General features: G+C 41.9%; 1 protein-coding gene across 2 annotated transcripts in view; it reads left to right on the plus strand.

The window, feature by feature from the left end:
• LOC137335792 (disintegrin and metalloproteinase domain-containing protein 9-like) overlaps positions 1–19,237 on the plus strand; it is an 80,339-nt gene that overhangs the window by 51,870 nt on the left and 9,232 nt on the right. The window contains exons 13-21 of one of the 2 annotated variants that reach the window (XM_068001205.1): positions 240–332; positions 1,926–2,121; positions 2,798–2,903; positions 4,291–4,474; positions 6,824–6,904; positions 9,406–9,511; positions 10,585–10,726; positions 12,853–12,907; positions 13,965–13,988. In XM_068001205.1, coding sequence (XP_067857306.1) covers positions 240–332; positions 1,926–2,121; positions 2,798–2,903; positions 4,291–4,474; positions 6,824–6,904; positions 9,406–9,511; positions 10,585–10,726; positions 12,853–12,907; positions 13,965–13,988 — 987 coding nt within the window. The remainder of the gene's footprint in view (positions 1–239; positions 333–1,925; positions 2,122–2,797; positions 2,904–4,290; positions 4,475–6,823; positions 6,905–9,405; positions 9,512–10,584; positions 10,727–12,852; positions 12,908–13,964; positions 13,989–19,237) is intronic. The other variant, XM_068001206.1, reaches the window with a different exon arrangement.

Raw genomic sequence — 19,237 nt, forward strand, 5'->3', positions numbered from 1 at the left:
TGAGTGTCCAATTATCCATTGATCTCAGTCTTGAATGTACTCAACGACTGAGCATCCACTGGCCTCTGGGGTAGAGAATTCTAAAGATTCAAAACCCTTTAGAAATTTTTCCTCATCTCGGTCCGACTTGGTGATGTGAGTGAAAGGAGGAGAAAAGCTGCTGGCAATTTTGATTTATTTTCATTTAATTGTGTTGTATTTGGCACACTGAAATTGATGGTTCTTTCCAAATTTCTTAGGAATGTGAAAAAGATCCTTGTTGTGAGGCCTCTACCTGCAAACTCAAGTATGGAGCACACTGTGCGTTTGGGGTCTGCTGCAAAAAATGTAAGGTAAGTGCTTGTGGACGAACAAAATTAAGCAGTCTCATAACTTGTAAATGAAATCCACTGGGAGTGAAATAGTTTACTTTATAGTACATTCCATTTGTTGAATTGATGATTTCAAAAGGTAAAAAGGCAAGAGCTACGTTTAAAGCAGAGCGCATCAGTGCTGTATGCAGAGCCAGTATGATACAGGCACATTAGTTTAGCATTCTGTATGCTACAAAAGGAAATGGAAAGACTTAGCAGAGTGGAAGGGATGATGGGAAGGGTGGTCGCATTTCCTGTGAAACTGGAATCGGACCACCATAGTTTGAGATGTTTTCTGCATGACCAATTTTAGCTATGGCTATTTAGGAGCAACTACAGTGGTCAAGTGAAGAAAAGAAAGACTTGAATATATATAATGCCTTTTTGGTCATCCCAAATTGCTTCACAGCTAATGAAGTACTTTTGAAACACAAGGCTTATATAGGAAAATTTGTGCACAGCAAGATCCCACAAATCTAAAATAGTGCCATGGGATCTTCAACATCCACCTGAGCATCTGAGCTGAAAGATGGCACCTTTGATAATGCAGCACTCCCTCAGTACCGCAGTGAGGTGCCAGTTTACGTTCTATGCTCAAGGTCAAAGTCGGACTGCATTGCCCAGCATCCTGACTGGCAAGAGCGCTGCCACTGAGCAAAGCTGAAGCTGGAGGAAACCTGAAGGCTGAAGGTGGATTTGTCAGTTGGAGCCAAATGATGCATACAAGACATACATTTGGTGGTAGAGAAACAGATGGGCAAAAGCAGTTGTTCAGTTGTAGAGAAGTAACAATTAATTGGCGACCAAAGTTGAATTCCCAACGTGGCGAGAAAATGGACAAAGCGGAATCTAAAATGTCAAATTAGACAGTGGTTGGGAAAAGATCAAGAAGTAACTAGCAGAGAGACTGATCCAGGAGAGAGTGAGGACAATGAACACAACAGGGAGGGTCAGACCTGAAAGTAGATCGTGGGCAAAATAAGACCTTAACTGTGAAGGGCAGTGAAGATTAAACAGAGTGGGAGATTCCAGGCATTTATGAGTCAGGAGAGGGAACTCACGACCAGAAATAGCTGCAATCTCTATTTTTACATTCATATATACAGAGCAACCAATCAGTATTTGGCTCATCCTGACCTTCATCAACTGCTTTGCTACGCTCATTCGGTGAGCAGCCTCTTCAGAATTAATCACTGAAATTACAATCCTGTATCTTGCTATGAGGCAAGTGCTCTCTCAGTTACCCAGAAATTACTTCTCTGTGAATAAGTGCTCTCAAAGTTGTCTGAAGCATTGAAAACATGGATCAAGAGCATCTTACGTTATTTATGAAACTGTGAGGTGTAGTTGGTTTGAGAAACTTAATCATCATTGTTTTGGGGGAAGTGGAAAGAAAGGGACCTCTGGAATCTAGCTCTACGATTGCAGTGTTCATTTTGTGTTGTTACAGAATATAGTAAGTATGCAAATAGTTGCTACTTGTGTAGCATACTGTGCATGTCTGAGCTTTACCATGCAACTCTTGTTTCTTTATCCTCTCTACTGCACTCTCTCTACCCCCAACCTCGACAGTTCATCGCAGCTGGAACAGTGTGCAGAGCACCTACAAATCCATGTGATCTCCCAGAGTATTGCAATGGAACAAGTCACATCTGCCAGGCTGATGTATTTGTGCAGAATGGGAACCCTTGTCACAACAACAGTTCATACTGCTACAATGGAGCATGCCAGAGTTATGACGGCCAGTGTGTGGCTTTGTTTGGCCAAAGTAAGTCCGCTATATGTGTCTTGTATCACGGCTTTAAAAGTATACTTCATAATGAAATTAACTTTTCTTTAAGTAAGTACAACAGTTTAGTTTAAATGGCCTGTGAAAGTGTTTTCAACTTGGTACAGTTTGCATTTTTTTTGGTTCTAATTCTTCCACCTCCCCACCAACAAGCTGTGCATTATTCCAGGATATTGACACAGCAAAATTCTGGGAATGGTGAAATATGTCTAATTCAGAATGGTGTGTGACTTAGAGGGGAATGTGGAAGTGATGGTGTTCCCATGAGACTGGCGCTGTTACCCTTCTTGGTGGTAGAGGACACGGGGCTGGGAGGTGTTGTTGAAGTAAGCTTGATGAGTTGCTGCAGTGCACTCTGTAGGCAGTACACACTGTAGCCACAATCCTCTCGTGGTCGAGGGGGTGCATATTTAATCTGTTGGTCCAGGTTGGGTTCCAGCTCTAAGTTTCTGAAGCAAACAAGTACCATTAATAAAATGAGATGATATATTTAAATGCTTTGTTTACTATTTTTTTCATTTTTTTTGTGACAGACACCTTACTGAATCATGGTGGTTGGATTACAGAGAAAGCTGAGGGTAGTTTGACTTTTCTGTGGGGAGGGAATGGTCTGATTGCACTCTTTTTTTTCATCCATTTTGTTTTCAACTTCCAGATGCAAAATCTGCTCCACATAAGTGTTTTCAGGAAGTGAATTCTAAAGGTGACCGATTTGGAAACTGTGGGTCAAGTGGTGCTGGGTACAAGAAATGTGAGATCAGGTACCTTTTCTCTTTTTGACTTCACTTCAGAATCGAGCTCTTAGTTGGTACATGTCAATCCATTCTGCAGTGCAGTGACTGGAGTGCCATGCATTTAAAAACAGTTGTGAATGAATTTTGTCAGGACCAAAGGGTGACATTTTGTTTTGCTTGAGAACCTATTATTTGTGTTTTCGTCAAATATATGTTTTTCCTCTTGAGGTGATAATTAGTTTGCTACCATTCTACTGTTTCATCCTGAACAGTCCTCAATCTTGCTTTGAATGGTTCCAGTCAAATATAAGAGTGCTGTTTGAACCTAGATTTTAAAAGTAGACAGCAATATGTTCTTGTTGATATTGCTCATGAGCAAAAATGTTAATGTTGAGGCCAAGTGCCCTGGGCTGGGTGAGAGAAGGGGATAAATGTGGATTTGATCAAGACTTACCTATTGTAAAAATTAACCCATGACACTGCAGCCTGCTAAAATTTAGTGGGGGCAAAATTGGACATGGGCAGGGAGGCAAAACAGGCAGTATCAATTCAGTCACCTGTAATACGATACAACCAATATTCAATTCCGTTTACTTCAATAGTACTGAATATCGGGTGTGTCGTATAACAGGCGGCAAAAGCGATTCGGCCTGTTTTGTGTCCCCGGCCTCATCCAATTTCACCCCCAATAACTTGTTTGAGACACGGGGAACGAGCAGGAGAGTGCATCGACTCGATGGACTCACAGAGACTCGGTGGGCCCAAAAAGCCTGTTTCCGTTCTATAACGTTCTCTGATTCTAAGTGCTCTGAGCATGGAATATTGTGTGAAATTGATGTTTTTGGTTAAGGGGAAGCACTTTTTTCTGTGTTAATACACCAGAAGGGTCCAAGATTTTGAAAATAAATTAATATTCCTAGCTCAGCTTAAAGCCATTTCTCATTTTAATGACATTTTGCTAACTGTAGTTGCCGTAAAGCTTTATTCTCTGATACATTCTCTGATCAATGTTATTGTATTCTGGTGTGATTAAAGTGTTGTATAAAGTACTAACCTCCCTCTTGTAAATATTCTGAATAGCATAGGACAACTGAATCCTGAACCATATCATGGCACAATTTGTGTTACTTATGCAATTTAAATAATATGAATTCTAACCCTCTTATTTAAACAACAATAACTTGCATTTATATAATGCCTTTGATGTAGTAAAACGTCCCAAGGCGCTTCAGGAGAGATTACCAAACTGCTAATAGCAAACACTGGGGGAAAAAAACGACCACTGAGTAATGCATTTCATGAACATTATTGTTACATTTACATTGCTTTTGGTTTCTCTGCCATGCTTTACACAACACTGCTACTGTCTTAATATCGTAATGTCTCCAATTATATTGTGTTTTTATTTATCTAGAAATTCCATGTGTGGGAAACTGCAATGTGAAAATGTAAATTCTGCGCCTGTTTTTGGGATCCAACCTTCCATCATCCAGACACCTATTGGTGGGACTACATGTTGGGGGGTTGACTTCCGGTTGGGATCAGATGTTCCAGATCCTGGCATGGTAAACCCAGGGACCCGATGTGACACTGGCAAGGTATGATAAGAGCCTGGTGTTCATCTCCTGCTAAAGGTTGTTTTTTTTTGGCATTATAGGATCCTTTGACATTCACTGGGTATTTTATGTTGGGGAGCACAGCTGGAGACTTCTGCAACCTATGTCTCAATAAACAGACACCAATGGTTGCTGATAGTGCAAAAGACCCAAATTGTAAGCAGTGAGGTACCACGAGAAAAGCTAACTGCCTTCAAGTAGGTAAATGCTTGCTCTAAAGGCCCTGATTCAGTTGGTGGTCATTCACTGGATATTTCAACATCTGTAAGGGACAGAGTTCCAGTACGCTTAAAGTGCTGAATAAACGGCACATTTGAAGCTTGCTGCATGTAGGTTCGTATATATCCTAAGACACTTCAAGTTTACTGCTGGGACTGGAGGAGAAGAATGTTCTAATGAAAATGTGTGACACTGGAGCCAGCTAATTACTGCTCTCCTGTGCCTTCAGCCTCCCCCAACCCCAGCAGATTGTCAGAAGAAGGAGGCACTTATTTTTCATGCTTCCAACCTCCCCTCCCTGGACCCATGAAAAGGTGGGTCGAGGGCATGCTTGGTGGTGTTGACAGGAGTGCTTTAGTCCTGTTAACAACATACAACATTGCAAAAGTGCCAGAGTTAAACATCAGCAACTGAATTCTTTCCCACCATGGGCTCGATTTTCAAATGGCGACAGGATGGCAGCGGGCGGGGAGGGGGGGCGGTCAATGGGCGAGCGGCAAACCCGGATAGTAAAATCTTACCGTTCCCCATGCGATCGCGAAGTAATTGATGCTCATTAATCTTGTTTCCGGGTTTTGCGCCCAGCAGCCTTCCTAATTGACAGGCTGGCTGCCAACAAGAATTGCAACGCTGAGGGGATGGGGGGAGAGAAAGACAGACGTCATCTGGTGCTGGAACAGACAGTTGTGGGGGAGGAAAAAAGATCGGGGTGGGGGGACATCAGACATCATCAGAGGGGGCGGGAGATATTGGGGGGGTGAGACATCAGAGAAGAGACATTGGGTGGTGAGATATCATACATCGGAGCAGGGGGTGCAGGTGAGATCTTTTGAAAGGTAGGATTATTTATTTTTTTAGCTTTGTGAAATGTTATTTTATTTAATTTATTTTGTTTATTTTTGCCTGATCTGGCCCTTCATGCCTGGTTTTACTAGGCGTGAATCGGAAGCCATGGGAAAGCCGCCCAGGTAAGTTGAAAATCATTGTAACTACCTACTGTGTAACAAATAAAGTACTTTAAGTTCCTTAATGAGGTACATTTACTTCTTTAAATATCGTAAGCCGGCGGGACTTCCGGATTCCAGAACCGCGTGCGCACACAGATTTGAAAATCGAGCCCGATGAATCATCTCTGTGCCCCAAATCAATTATTGGAGACCTCGTATTAAGCTTGTGTTTATTATTACACTGTACAACAGAAGTACTCATAAGGTGAAGCATGATAGGAGAATTCCATTGATACTAACTTGAAAACAGTCAATACAGATTGAGATGCAGCAGCTGATCTTGTGTGTTCAAAAACAGCAGTTGGCAAAGTTTAATGCAATGAACTCCATGCCCTGGAAACCACTCAAGAGATAGAAGATGTGCCCGCTGAACCTGCAATAACAAAGGTCGTAATTATGCAACCTAGCAAGAACAGAGAACACGTCTACTCTGCAGGACTTGAACTTAGGAAAGCATTATTGAGAACATTTGTTCTCAAATTAGGATTCCTAGCCCTCTTGGTGTTCACAAGGATATCCCAGGGCTCCCTCAGTCAAAAATTTCTATATGTCTTATCAGATTTCTTAATTTTTGTGTGTCTTTTGACTTGTTAGCACATTATCTCTGTTGCTGTATAATAATAAAACATCCTTTTTCAATAATGATGAATGTTCCACATTCACCTGAGGAAGGAGAAAGCCTCCGAAAGCTTGTGGATTTTAAAATAAAATTGCTGGACTATAACTTGGTGTTGTAAAATTGTTTACAATTTTTCAATAATAGCATTGTTCACTTTTGGCTAGCTTATACTATCTTTTGGAAGCATGATCAGGGGATCTCCCAGGATATGTCAGTATGAGAAGGGGGTTCTGCCACACTAAAAAGTTTGAAAACCACTAACATAGAAAACTTGAATGTAGATCTGTAGCTAACTGTAAGAAATAGTCCAGTTTTACCAGAACAGCAATTAATATTTCACTAAACTACGGTAAACCCTACATTCTATAATACACAGAATTGTAACAATTCAGCTTTTCCCAAACAAATATTATCAATGAATCCAAGACCAGTAAAGACCAATGTGGGTTGCATTCTCAGCTGTTTTACCATTTTGGTGTGTTTTAGATCTGCATGGATTTTAAATGTGTGGATGCCTCTGTCCTAAAATACGACTGTGATGTACAGAAGAAATGCAATAGCCATGGTGTAAGTAAGAGCTCTTGTGCATAGTAGTATTTCGAATAAAATTGGATATATCCTTTTAATAACTGCTATTACAATCTATCCTCTCTTGAAAGTTGACCTGAATTTTATATTTTTGTCTGTGTGCTCTTTTCTAAACTTTATTTGTAAGGTGGTCCCTCATCCAGAATGAACAATTGACCCATTGCTGAACTGAAACTTGCTGAACAAGCTATGCTCCAGACAGCTTGAAATTAGACTTCTGTTTATACTACTACCTTTACTTCTGGTTCAAACCAATAAAGTTTTCCATCTGTGTGGCATTCTGTGAATGAAATGAAATCTACATGAAGGGAATGCCAGTAAATTTCACAAAGGTAGAAGGATTAACCACTAGATCGGATGTTTACGAGATTACTGAGAATTACATAGAATGTACAGCAAAGAAACAAGCCATTTGGCCCAACAGGTCAATGCTGGTGTGTATGCTTCACATGAGCCTCCTCCCTCCCTATTTCATGCAAACTTATCAACATATCCTTCTATTCCTTTCTCACTCATGTGTTTATCTAGCTTCCCCTTAAATGCATCCACGCTAGTCACCTCAACGACTCCTTGTGGTAGCAAGTTCCACATTCCAACCAATTTGGGTAAAGAAGATACTGTGGCTGTAGGACATTCTCTCTTACTTTGTCTTAAATGTATACATAATGGAGCCTAACTCAGAACTGATTTTAACTTTGATAACTGACTAATTGTATGTCGAACACAATTGAGAAAATAATCAATGATCAACAAGAAATTTTCAAGGAAGAGTTAACCAGAACCAGAATAGGTTAAGAAATTACTAAGCATTTTTGTAGAATTGCAACTGTTCCAGTGAAAGGGTTAACCTCCATCTCAATAACAAAGGGGCTTTCACACTTATGAAAGAAAAAGTGAGAACTCCGTCACATGGGTGCATTTTCCTGTGCACCCTTCAATTTCATGGAGATGGGTTTAAATCCATCTTAAATCTCCCTTTTCTCATGCCAGCAAGGGGCTGCACGTGAGAAGTATTTGAGTATTTGCTGCAGGAGTTCCTCAGGGCAGTGTCCTTGGCCCAACCATCTTCAGCTGCTTCATCAATGACCTTCCCTCCATCATAAGGTCAGAAATGGGGATGTTCGCTGATGACTGCACAGTGTTCAGTTCCATTCGCAACCCCTCAGATAATGAAGCAGTCCGAGCCCGCATGCAGCAAGACCTGGACAACATCCAGGCTTGGGCTGATAAGTGGCAAGTAACATTCGCGCCAGATAAGTGCCAGGCAATGACCATCTCCAACAAGAGAGAGTCTAACCACCTCCCCTTGACATTCAACGGCATTACCATCGCCGAATCCCCCACCATCAACATCCTGGGGGTCACCATTGACCAGAAACTTAACTGGACCAGCCATATAAATACTGTGGCTACGAGAGCAGGTCAGAGGCTGGGTATTCTGTGGCGAGTGACTCACCTCCTGACTCCCCAAAGCCTTTCCACCATCTACAAGGCACAAGTCAGGAGTGTGATGGAATACTCTCCACTTGCCTGGATGAGTGCAGCTCCAACAACACTCAAGAAGCTCGACACCATCCAAGATAAAGCAGCCCGCTTGATTGGCACCCCATCCACCACCCTAAACATTCACTCCCTTCACCACCGGCGCACAGTGGCTGCAGTGTGCACCATCCACAGGATGCACTGCAGCAACTCGCCAAGGCTTCTTCGACAGCACCTCCCAAACCCGCGACCTCTACCACCTAGAAGGACAAGGGCAGCAGGCGCATGGGAACAACACCACCTGCACGTTCCCCTCCAAGTCACACACCATCCCGACTTGGAAATATATCGCCGTTCCTTCATTGTCGCTGGGTCAAAATCCTGGAACTCCCTTCCTAACAGCACTGTGGGAGAACCGTCACCACACGGACTGCAGCGGTTCAAGGTGGCGGCTCACCACCACCTTCTCGAGGGCAATTAGGGATGGGCAATAAATGCTGGCCTCACCAGCGACGCCCACATCCCGTGAACGAATAAAAAAAAATAAAAAAATTTTCAATCCAGTTCCCAATGGCTGGGAGTTCATGGCACAACATTGACCAAGTTCTGCATAATTGACAAACTTGTTTTTTTTTCCTTGGGAAAGATCATTGGGGAATAGAAAGGAAATGTTCCCAGAATGTGGTGAGAGGAGATGATGATGAATTTAGTTCGTTAATTTGTCGAAGTAACATCATTCTGAAATGGTTAATCTAGCAACAGTCACTGGATGTTAAATTAAAATAGATCCAGTCACCAACATAGCATAGAACATTGGGATTAATACCAATTCACTTACGTATCGACTCTTGACAAAATAGTTTATTTTTCTAACACAATATCATGAATCTCAGTGCTGTTCAATAATGACCTTGCATTCCTTCCATGTATGAAGGAAATGCAGTTCCAGCAGGGTTAAGTATTAACAAATTTGACCCGAGTTGCATGTCGATTTTCAGGTGTGTAACAGTAATAAGAACTGTCACTGCGACAGAGGCTGGGCACCTCCAGATTGTGCAACCACTGGCTATGGAGGAAGCATTGACAGTGGACCAACCTACGATGGTAAGTGAAAGCTACTTTGTTAGCAGATTTTTTTTTGAGACAAGAGAGATAAGGCTTAAAATGGTTTTATTTGCGACAATATTAAAACTGTATAAAAAGAAAGCTTGTTCATATTAAAATCTTAATAAAAGCAGACAGTCCACATGATCGGTACCTCCTCCACTAGCTGAAACATCCACCATCAGCATACAATGGCTGCAATGTATACCACCTACAGGATGCATTGCAGCAACTCATCAAGGCTTCTTCAGCAGCACCACCCAAACCCGTGACCTCCATCACCTAGAAGAACAAGAATAGTAGGTGCATGGGAACACCATCACCTCCAAGATCCCCTCCAAGTCGCACACCATCCTGACTTGGACATATATCACCGTTCCTTCATCGGCACTGAGTCAAAATCTTGGAACTCCCGGCTGGACAGCACTGTGGGAGTACTTTCACCACATGGACTGCAGCGGTTCAAGAAAAAGGCACCACCACCACCTTCTGAGGGCAACGAGGGATGGGCAATAAATGCCGGCCTTGCTGATGACACCCAGGTTCTGAAAATGATTTTTTTTTTAAACACAAACTTTTGCCTCATTGGAAACCCCCAAGGGTGATCAAACTTCAACATCACAAAGCTCTGATTTAAAAACCGCTTTACTTTGTTCATTTAATCAGGAGATATGAGTGTAATATTAATGATCACTCACAGTAATGCTGCAATATCACCTCGTAGCCACAGCCTACAACCTGTTTATTTATGGGGATTCCCATTGTAACTGCACAGATATTTTCCAAGCTAAATGTTGACATAAAAAGCGTGACAACTGAAAATACATGCACACACACAATTTTTGATATATAAATGTAGATCTTAAATGAAAACCAGTGCCATTACTTGACAAAGTGTAGAATATGATGACTGCAGATTGTAAACTGTTCATCTGTTCCTCTTAACTTCTCTCTTAAAGTTTCTTTATGCCTCCGCTTCTGTTGGTGCAACTCTACATCCACTTAAGGGTGCCAGTGAATTGCTCTCGAGAGTAATGTTTACTTTAAACAAGCATCTTTTTTCTTCTTTCCAGATAAAGATACAAGCCTTCGGGATGGACTATTGGTGTTCTTCCTCCTAGTGGTACCTCTACTTCTTTTGATTGTGTATGTGTTTGTGAAAAGAAATGAACTAGAAAGAAGATTCTGTCGAAAGCGAAGTTCACAAACACACAAGTAACGATTTTACTCTTTTTAATGCTGATATATATTTATAGTAAATAAAAAAGCAGTATTGAAAATCTGAAATGAAACAGAAAATGTTGGAAGTGCACAACAGTTCTGTCAGCATCTGAAAAAATAGATTATCGGGCAGACATACTTTGTGAGGTTCGAAGGTTCCTGACAAAATATTTCTACTTGGAACAGTATGCTCCTGAATTGTGTAACATGTTGTCACTGACATATCTCATTATCCTTGGTCCTTCTTGCCATATAAAGTGATACGCTCAAGGACTTGGATCATAATGAACACTATGCTTATTTAGTGGCCACTGCACTTGAGCAAGAAAGTAATTTGTTGTGTGAAGCACTTCGAGACATTTTGAGGTGAGAATATAAATACAAGTTTTATTGTCGAGACTGACATGACAACTGTTTATGGACAGCGAGAGCAGTCTTTACAGTATCACTGCCACTTGTAAATAACAGATGTAACTTAACCACTATGCTGGCAGTTGAGCTCTCAAGTGAGCTATTGACTAATGTAATCTCACGGTTCAGATGGTGCCAGCAAACAGCCCAAGCCTGTATCTCACAGTTTGGGATGACCTGCAATTTTTTCCATGTTACTTCTTCATAACATGTTCCCAGCTAGCTGTTAATCTCTCTCTCCCTCTCTCTCCCTCCAAGCTTGACATTGATGCTTTATGCTGTAGTTGCTGCGGTATGGAATACTGCCATAATGTAGCTGCAACATACTGCTGATCTCATCATATCTCAAGCATTCTGAATCTTAACAATCCCAACCGTTTCTCTGTGAAGTATGACCGGAATCCATACAATTTAAAAAAATAAACGGATATAGGTAACTTATAAATCATTTAAGTTTTCTGCGCACAGTGTGAAATTGGCATTTTTCTGACTCGTTGGTTTTCACTTCTATGTGAATTGACTTCAGCCAACCTGAACAAACGTGTACTCAGTGAAAAAAAGAACTTTGATTTCTGTTGCACCTTTCATGACCCCAGGTTGTCCCAAAAAGCTTTACAGCCAATGAAGTAGTTTTGAAGTGTAGTCACTGTTGTTTATAAAACACAGCAGCCAATTTGTGCACAGCTGGATCCCACAAACAGCAAAGTGACAATGACCAGATAATCAGTTTTTAAAAAAAATTAATGTTGGTTGAGGGATAAATATTGGCCAGGACACCGGTGCGAACTCCCCTGCTCTTCTTTGAATTGTGCCATACGATCTTTTACATCCACCTGAGAGGGCAGACGGGATCTCGATTTAATGTCTCATCCAAAAGACAGCACCTCTGACAATGCAGCACTCCTTCAGAACTGCATTGGGGTGTCAGTCTGGATTATGTGCTCAGGTCTCTGGAATGGGACTGGAGCCCACAACCTTCTGACTCAGAGGTGAGAATGCTACCAGTGATGTGGATTGACTTCAGCTAACCTGAACACCATGTACTCAATTCATTTCATTTCCTCTGGACAGTCCAGTTTTCTCACTGGCTCTCACTGGATAGTCCTGTTGTTAAGTGGGCAAACATGGCAGCCAATTTGCACACAGCAAGGTCCCACAAATGGAATCTAGGCTGACACTGAAGAGGGTGTGCATTGTCAGTGGTGGCATCTTTCAGATGAGACGTTAAACCAAGGACCAATCTCCCTGTTTAGGTGGATGTAAAAGATCCCAAGGCACTATTGAAAGAAAAGATGAGCGTTCTCTCTGTACCCTGGCCAGCATTTCTCCAACAACTAACACAACCAAAAAAAAGATTAACTGGCTATTCATCTCATTTGCTGTTTGTTGGATCTTACTCTGCAATTGACTGCTGTGTTCACCTACAAAACAACAGTTACTGTACTTCAAAAGTAATTAATTAACTGTGAGATGTTTTGAGGTTTCTGGAGAACATAATAACTTGCTATATAAATGAAAATTCATTCCTTCTTTGCATCCTTGTCTACAGGCATGGTGCATCACAATTCAACATAAATTTGTAACTTTATATTGACAGTACAATAGAAACTGTCAAGCATAGCTATATATTTTTTTAAAAAGCTTGGCTGTATGGATCACTGAAAAAATTTGATCAAGTTGTTCTGTCCCATCTGTTGTGTTTAAATTAGGTCTGACAGCAGAGCTGAACCAAGAAGTGCCTCAAATAATTCAGCGAAGGAAGGGGTAAGTAATGGTTTTGGAAAGTCACTTTGCTTGAGCAGCAACCCAGTTCTGACATTGTTGAAAATTTCAGCCTAGCTGTTAAATGGCTAAAAATCAAAGGTAATTCATGCCTTGCAACAACAATGATGTACATTTGAGATGAGAAACAAGGGTTGTCCAAGGAACATGAATTTCCATCGGTCTGCTTCCCCACTCAATTCCTGCTTTTATGCACGTGTCTGTAATTGACCAAAGAGATTCTCATAAATGTTCTCTGAATATGATTTGAATGTTCCTTGTTATTAGTTATCAATTTGACTAATAGTTGGGTGCCATTGTATCCATGTGAGGTGTGGATGAGGAGGCGGGATGGTGATTCCTGTCAAGCATTCCAGGTGCCAAGTTGTTCATTGTCCTTTTGACCCAAGGGTGGTGATTTTCAGTGAAGCAAAATGAAAGATTTTTCCCTCTTTTCAAACTGTTCCTTGACCAAAAAGAACTGTTACTGAGTTGCCCCAAATCAGCATGACTCACCAGTACTGGAGATCTAACTTTTTAATAAACCTTCCTGACTCCACTCCACTCCCACAACCCATCCACTCCCACGCCTTTTTTGCCTCCATCTCCTTTTATGCTGGGGAAGCATTGTGCCTACCAATGACTCCTTGCCTGATTGGGCAAGTTTGTGAAGTTCTACTAAAAGATTAATTCTCAGCCCTCAATCCGCACAAAAGGCCACTTGAGATAGTCCCACTTTTACTAATCCAACACAGTTCATTATCGAATAATGTAATTCACTCCTGAATTTAACCATCATAGTGTTTAACAAGCCACGACTGTATAGATTTCTATTGTAATCTATACTCCAGGTCATTTATATGTTAATCTTTACTCCAGTTTATTCCAGACTTGTCGTGACAGTGGGGGAAAGGAGGGCAAGACAAAGCTGATCCTTGCTAGGGCACAGTGCTCAACGTTTAGGACTTTTGGTCACGATCTTTTAGAATTTTTTTTTAATCATTTATTTTGGCGTAAGGCAAAATTTAGCAGTAATTTTTTTTTGTTTTCAATATACCAGGTCCACTTATTGCCAAGTCAACAGGTAATTGATCTTACTGAACCTTCAGGGATAAATATTTCTTTCAACTGTTCTCTGTCTCTGCTTTCGTGAAATGTTCTGGCAGTAATGCGGTGATTTCTCATAAATACAAACTCACAAAGCTCCTCTGCATTTTGTGCACGACTGAAAAGTTGTTTCAAAGTCAGCTATAAAAAGTAGACCGAAACTAAGCTCCATTTGATGAGTAACTGAAGCTGTGAGCCTCATTTAAAAAGAGGACATGAAACAGTCTCTGCCGATCTAATACTGCAGTTTTTTGTTGTCAAATTAAATCTTGACTTTTTATAACATTTTTCAAACATACTTATTCACACTTGGCCTTCGGGAACATTGAGGTCATGTGTTGCTGAAGGATAATTGATCATCTATGACCACTGAATGCGGATGAGACACATTTCCATAGTCGGAGAGCTTTGTGCGTTGTGAGAAAGCTTTGAATCTATTCTGCATGCAAAGTGGTGACTTAAGAGGGTCGTTCTGATTCAGATCCCCTGAGCAAATGGAATGTGGAATGAGTTAGTAATGAATCATGGTTTAATCTTAAAAACTCCAGTATCACTTTGACCTGCGTATAATTCTACTGTTTGCTGTGTGTAGTCAGTGCTCTTCTGACCAGAGCGTGGTGCAAAAGTAAATAGCTTTGGCAAGATAAAGAGTGCCTTGGAATGAAGTCCTGAAGAGGAAGTCTGCTTGGCCATCAGGGCCCCTCTGTACAAACTGCAACCACAGCCCCATTTTGAACTTAAACTGTTTAAGGGGCTGTGCTAAAATACTTTTATTCTCCCATTCCTGTTCATAGCTGTTTAAAAATTAAATTAGTTTTTGTCAGTCAGCGATTGCTGAGACCATGATTTAGTTATGTGCAAAGCAGATGAAGTAATCCGTACAGTTTTTAAAAAAGCAGCTGCATCTACCTTAGGCTGATAGCTGCATTTATTGGTGTTTCAACACCTGCTATTAAGGTCAGTAATCCCTCCAACTGTACGGTTACCATTTATGTTTCAAATATTAACATTTTTATATAAACAGATAATGGCTCTTCCAATGGCTCAGTTGGTCGGTGGCTTGATTCTTGGCCTATACTGAGCAGGTTGATTTCAGCTAGGATGGGAATAGGACTGGTACAGTTCTGGCATAGGTCAGGGAAAATCTGCAAGGGTTTCCTGCTCCTGGTGGCTATCCAGAGACCCTCTGCTGGAAAGTCTGCATGTGTGGATTCTCTTCACCATGAAATAACCTGCTAGTGCTCATGGTCTCGGCCGTGGGTGTTCAAATTATGGCCCATGGGCCAATGTGTGAACCCCTGAACCCTGGTAATCCAGCCTATGAAGTCCAGGCAACTTTGTTCTGTTTGCACTTAAATTTCTTACTTGCTGATTTGTCCTATGTGAATGTTGGGGTCTTGAGGTTTGCCTCATTGGTGGATAAATCTTAAATCAGAACGTTAAGATCTATTGAGATATTTGCAAATGAATGCAAACACTTTGTATGGTCCACAAAGCTGCATAGTATGCAACTAAGCAGCCCACAACCACAAAGTCTGGACAGTTCTGGTCAAGGCTCGTGCATGAAGAATGAACTACTTGGCTAATGTATGGAACATAAGAACATAAGAAATAGGAGCAGGAGTAGGCCAATCGGCCCCTCGAGCCTGCTCCGCCATTCAATAAGATCATGGCTGATCTGGTCCTAACCTCAAATCTAAAATCATGTCCAATTTCCTGCCCGCTCCCTGTAACCCCTAATTCCCTTTACTTCCAGGAAACTGTCTATTTCTGATTATAAAACTGTAACCATAGCAGGAGTTAAGGGGGTAGATTTATGTCTTTAGTGCCTGGGCATAAAGCATCGTTTGGAGGCAGCACAGAGAGGAAAGTCAGACGGACTTGGTTACTGGCATGTGATCTGAGTCATTTGATTTTCCTCTCTGCGCTGTGACCAGGTGTTGCTTTACACCGAGGCACCAATGATGAAAACTTACCCCAATGCCTTGAGGAGAGGAGAAGGGTTCAAAGGGAAAGAAAATGTGCCAAAAAAAACATTTAATAAGTTAATAATTTAGGTACATTTTCATTTTTTAACTGGGTGTAGTGGTGATGACATTCCTTTTAAAGCTCTTAGAATTTTACTTGATTTTGTTTTTGGACATCTGTTAAGCAGTTATTTCCATTTGACCTGGAATGCCTTCAAATATTTTTCCTGTGAATTTCTGTATTTTATATTTGAAGTTGAAGATAGAAAGTGTAATTATCTGAAATGACAGTTAAAGCCGTACAAAGATCAGAAATGGCCTTCAGTAAATTGGTTCCCTCTTGGTTCCTCAGGCAGAATTACAGGAACAGACAATTGTTTAATTTTACAGATTGGAGTGCCTATTTGTTGAATGCTGGATTTGCTTTTGAGTATCTAATGCACATTATCATGCCACCGTCCTGAATAAGTATCATTTGCCATGGGTGACTGCTCTACCTGCGTGTTTTTGAAGACATGCTGTTTTTCTCCCTGGCACATGCCAAGACAGGTATGCTACTTGCGCCCAGCCCTGATTTGGTGCTGAAAGGTGCATAACAATGGCCTGAGGTGACTTCGACAGTTTTTTTCATTTGTCCTCATGTGGTAAAGCAACTAGCCTCCATCCAGCTCCTTCCTATAGTTTGCAGCAGAGGTGAAACTGGGCACTCAGCAGGGTGGGACTTTGAATGTGTATTTCATTACCCACCCACCAACATATACTGCCGTTGAATAATGCACCAGTGCTCCCAACAATCTCGGCTGCCTGGTTGCTCCTATTATTTATTTCTCTTCCTGCCTGGCAAGTCAACAGGGAAATAAATTATGGCTGTGTGTGCGAGCTTTGCCATCTAGTGGGAAAAAGCTGTAAAGACTGCAGCTGCTGGACATTTACATTGAAGTAGGTTATTTGACTCTTGCTTTCTCATGTGCTCAAGAGTTGATATTTCACATCTGATTCAAAAAAAATACTGGTATCAGTAATGGTGGCCATGAAACTACCGGATTGTTGTAAAAACCCATCTGGTTCACTAATGCCCTTTAGGGAAGGAAACCTGCCGTCCTTACCCAGTCTGGCCTATATGTGACTCCAGACCCACAGTAATGTGGTTAATTCTTAATCGCCCTCTGAAATGGCCTAGCAAGCCACTCAGTTGTACAATCTCGCTACAAGAAGTCATAATAAGAATAAAACTGGACGGACCACCCGGCATCAGACACGACAAAGGTAAACTAAGCCCAGTCAACCCTGCAAAGTCCTCCTCACTAACATATGGGGACTTGTGCCAAAATTGGGAGAGCTGTCCCACAGACTAGTCAAGCAACAGCCTGACATAGCCATACTCACAGAATCATACCTTTCAGCCAACGTCCCAGACTCTTCCATCACTTGCCCTGGGTACGTCCTGTCCCACCGGCAGGACAGACCGACCAGAGGTGGCGGTACAGTGGTATACAGTCAGGAGGGAGTGGCCCTGGAAGTCCTCAACATTGACTCCGAACCCCATGAAATCTCATGGCATCAGATGAACATGGGCAAGGAAACCTCCTGCTGATTACCACCTACCGCCCTCCCTCAGCTGATGAATCAGTCCTCCTCCATGTTGAGCACCACTTGGAGGAAGCACTGAGGGTAGCAAAGGCACAGAATGTACTCTGGGTGGGGGACTTCAATGTCCATCACCAAGAGTGGCTCGGTAGCACCACGACTGACCGAGTTGGCCGAGTCCTGAAGGACATAGCTGCCAGACTGGGCCTGTGGCAGGTGGTGAGCGAACGAACACGAGGGAAAAACCTACTTGACCTCGTCCTCACCAATCTACCTGTGGCAGATGCATCTGTCCACGGCAGTATTGGTAGGAGTGACCACCGCACAGTCCTCGTGGAGACGAAGTCCCGTCTTCGCACTGAGGACACCATCCAACGTGTTGTGTGGCACTATCACTGTGCTAAATGGGATAGATTCAGAACAGATCTAGCAGCTCAAAATTGGGCATCCATGGGAGGCTGGGCAGGAGAGGGCACAATCTTAAAGTTCGAGCTAGGCCATTCAGGAGTGCCATCAGGAAGCACTTTTTCACATATAGGGTATTGGAAATCAGGAACTCTATCCCCCAAAAGAGCTGTGGATCCTGAATCAATTGAAATTTTCAAGACTGACATCAACAGATTTTTATTAGGCAAGGGTATCAAGGGATATAGATCCACTGTGGGTAAAAAGAGTTGAGGTGCAGATCAGCCATGATCTAATTGCTCCTGATCTTGCTCTTGTTCCTATGTTTCACAGCCCAAGTAAGCAGGTCATTCTAAATAGAAAGGTTCTTGCCTGCTGGACTGCCCTGTGAGATTTAAATCTTACTCAAATCTTATTGATTTTTTAAAAACTGAACACAAATCGAACACAAATCTTATTAGAATAACGAATTGCAATCATCATTTTCATTATAATACGTAATGTTTGTTTGAATTACACTTGTAATATGGATTGTCATGGTTTAAATAACTGTTTCTGGAAGGAGGATGGAAATAGCAACCTCCAAACTTCGAAACACAAATCCTGTCGTGCAGAGTCCTTAGCAGGTTACTTAAGTTTTTTTTTGGTGTTTGAATTGCTACATGCATTAAAGATATTGACTTCACAAAGTCAGTTCAAATTTTTTCCATGCAGGAATATTTCCTCTGTGTGCTATGTTTTATAACATCTTAGGAAATTGTAAGCCCATTTATAAAGGCTAAGGGCCCAATATGCCATGGGCTGTAATCTCGGCAATTACACCAAGATTGTTCCCTCCAGACCCCAGGGCAGTATGTGAGGTCAGTGAAAGGGCACATCTGCATGGCAGGCAATGTTGTGCATCTCGCCACCTGCCAGTCCTATGCTGCTGGAATCTCTGGTATCCTGGCCGCCAACAACAACTTGCATTTATATAGCGCCTTTAACGTAGTAAAGCGTCCCAAGGCACTTCACGAGTGATTATCAAACAAAATTTGATATTGAGCCACATAAGGAGTTATTAAGGCAGGTGACTAAAAGCTTGGTCAAAGAGGTCAGTTTTAAGGAGCATGTTAAAGGTGGAGAGGTTTGGAGAGGAAATTCCAGAGCTTAGGGCCTAGGCAACTGAAGGCATGGCTGCCAATGGTGGAGTGATTAAAATCGGGGATGCGCAAGAGACAAGAATTGGAGGAGCGCAGAGATGTCGGGGAGGGTTGTATGGCTAGAG

Source organism: Heptranchias perlo, chromosome 20 (assembly GCF_035084215.1).
Source record: "Heptranchias perlo isolate sHepPer1 chromosome 20, sHepPer1.hap1, whole genome shotgun sequence".
Lineage (NCBI taxonomy): Eukaryota > Metazoa > Chordata > Chondrichthyes > Hexanchiformes > Hexanchidae > Heptranchias > Heptranchias perlo.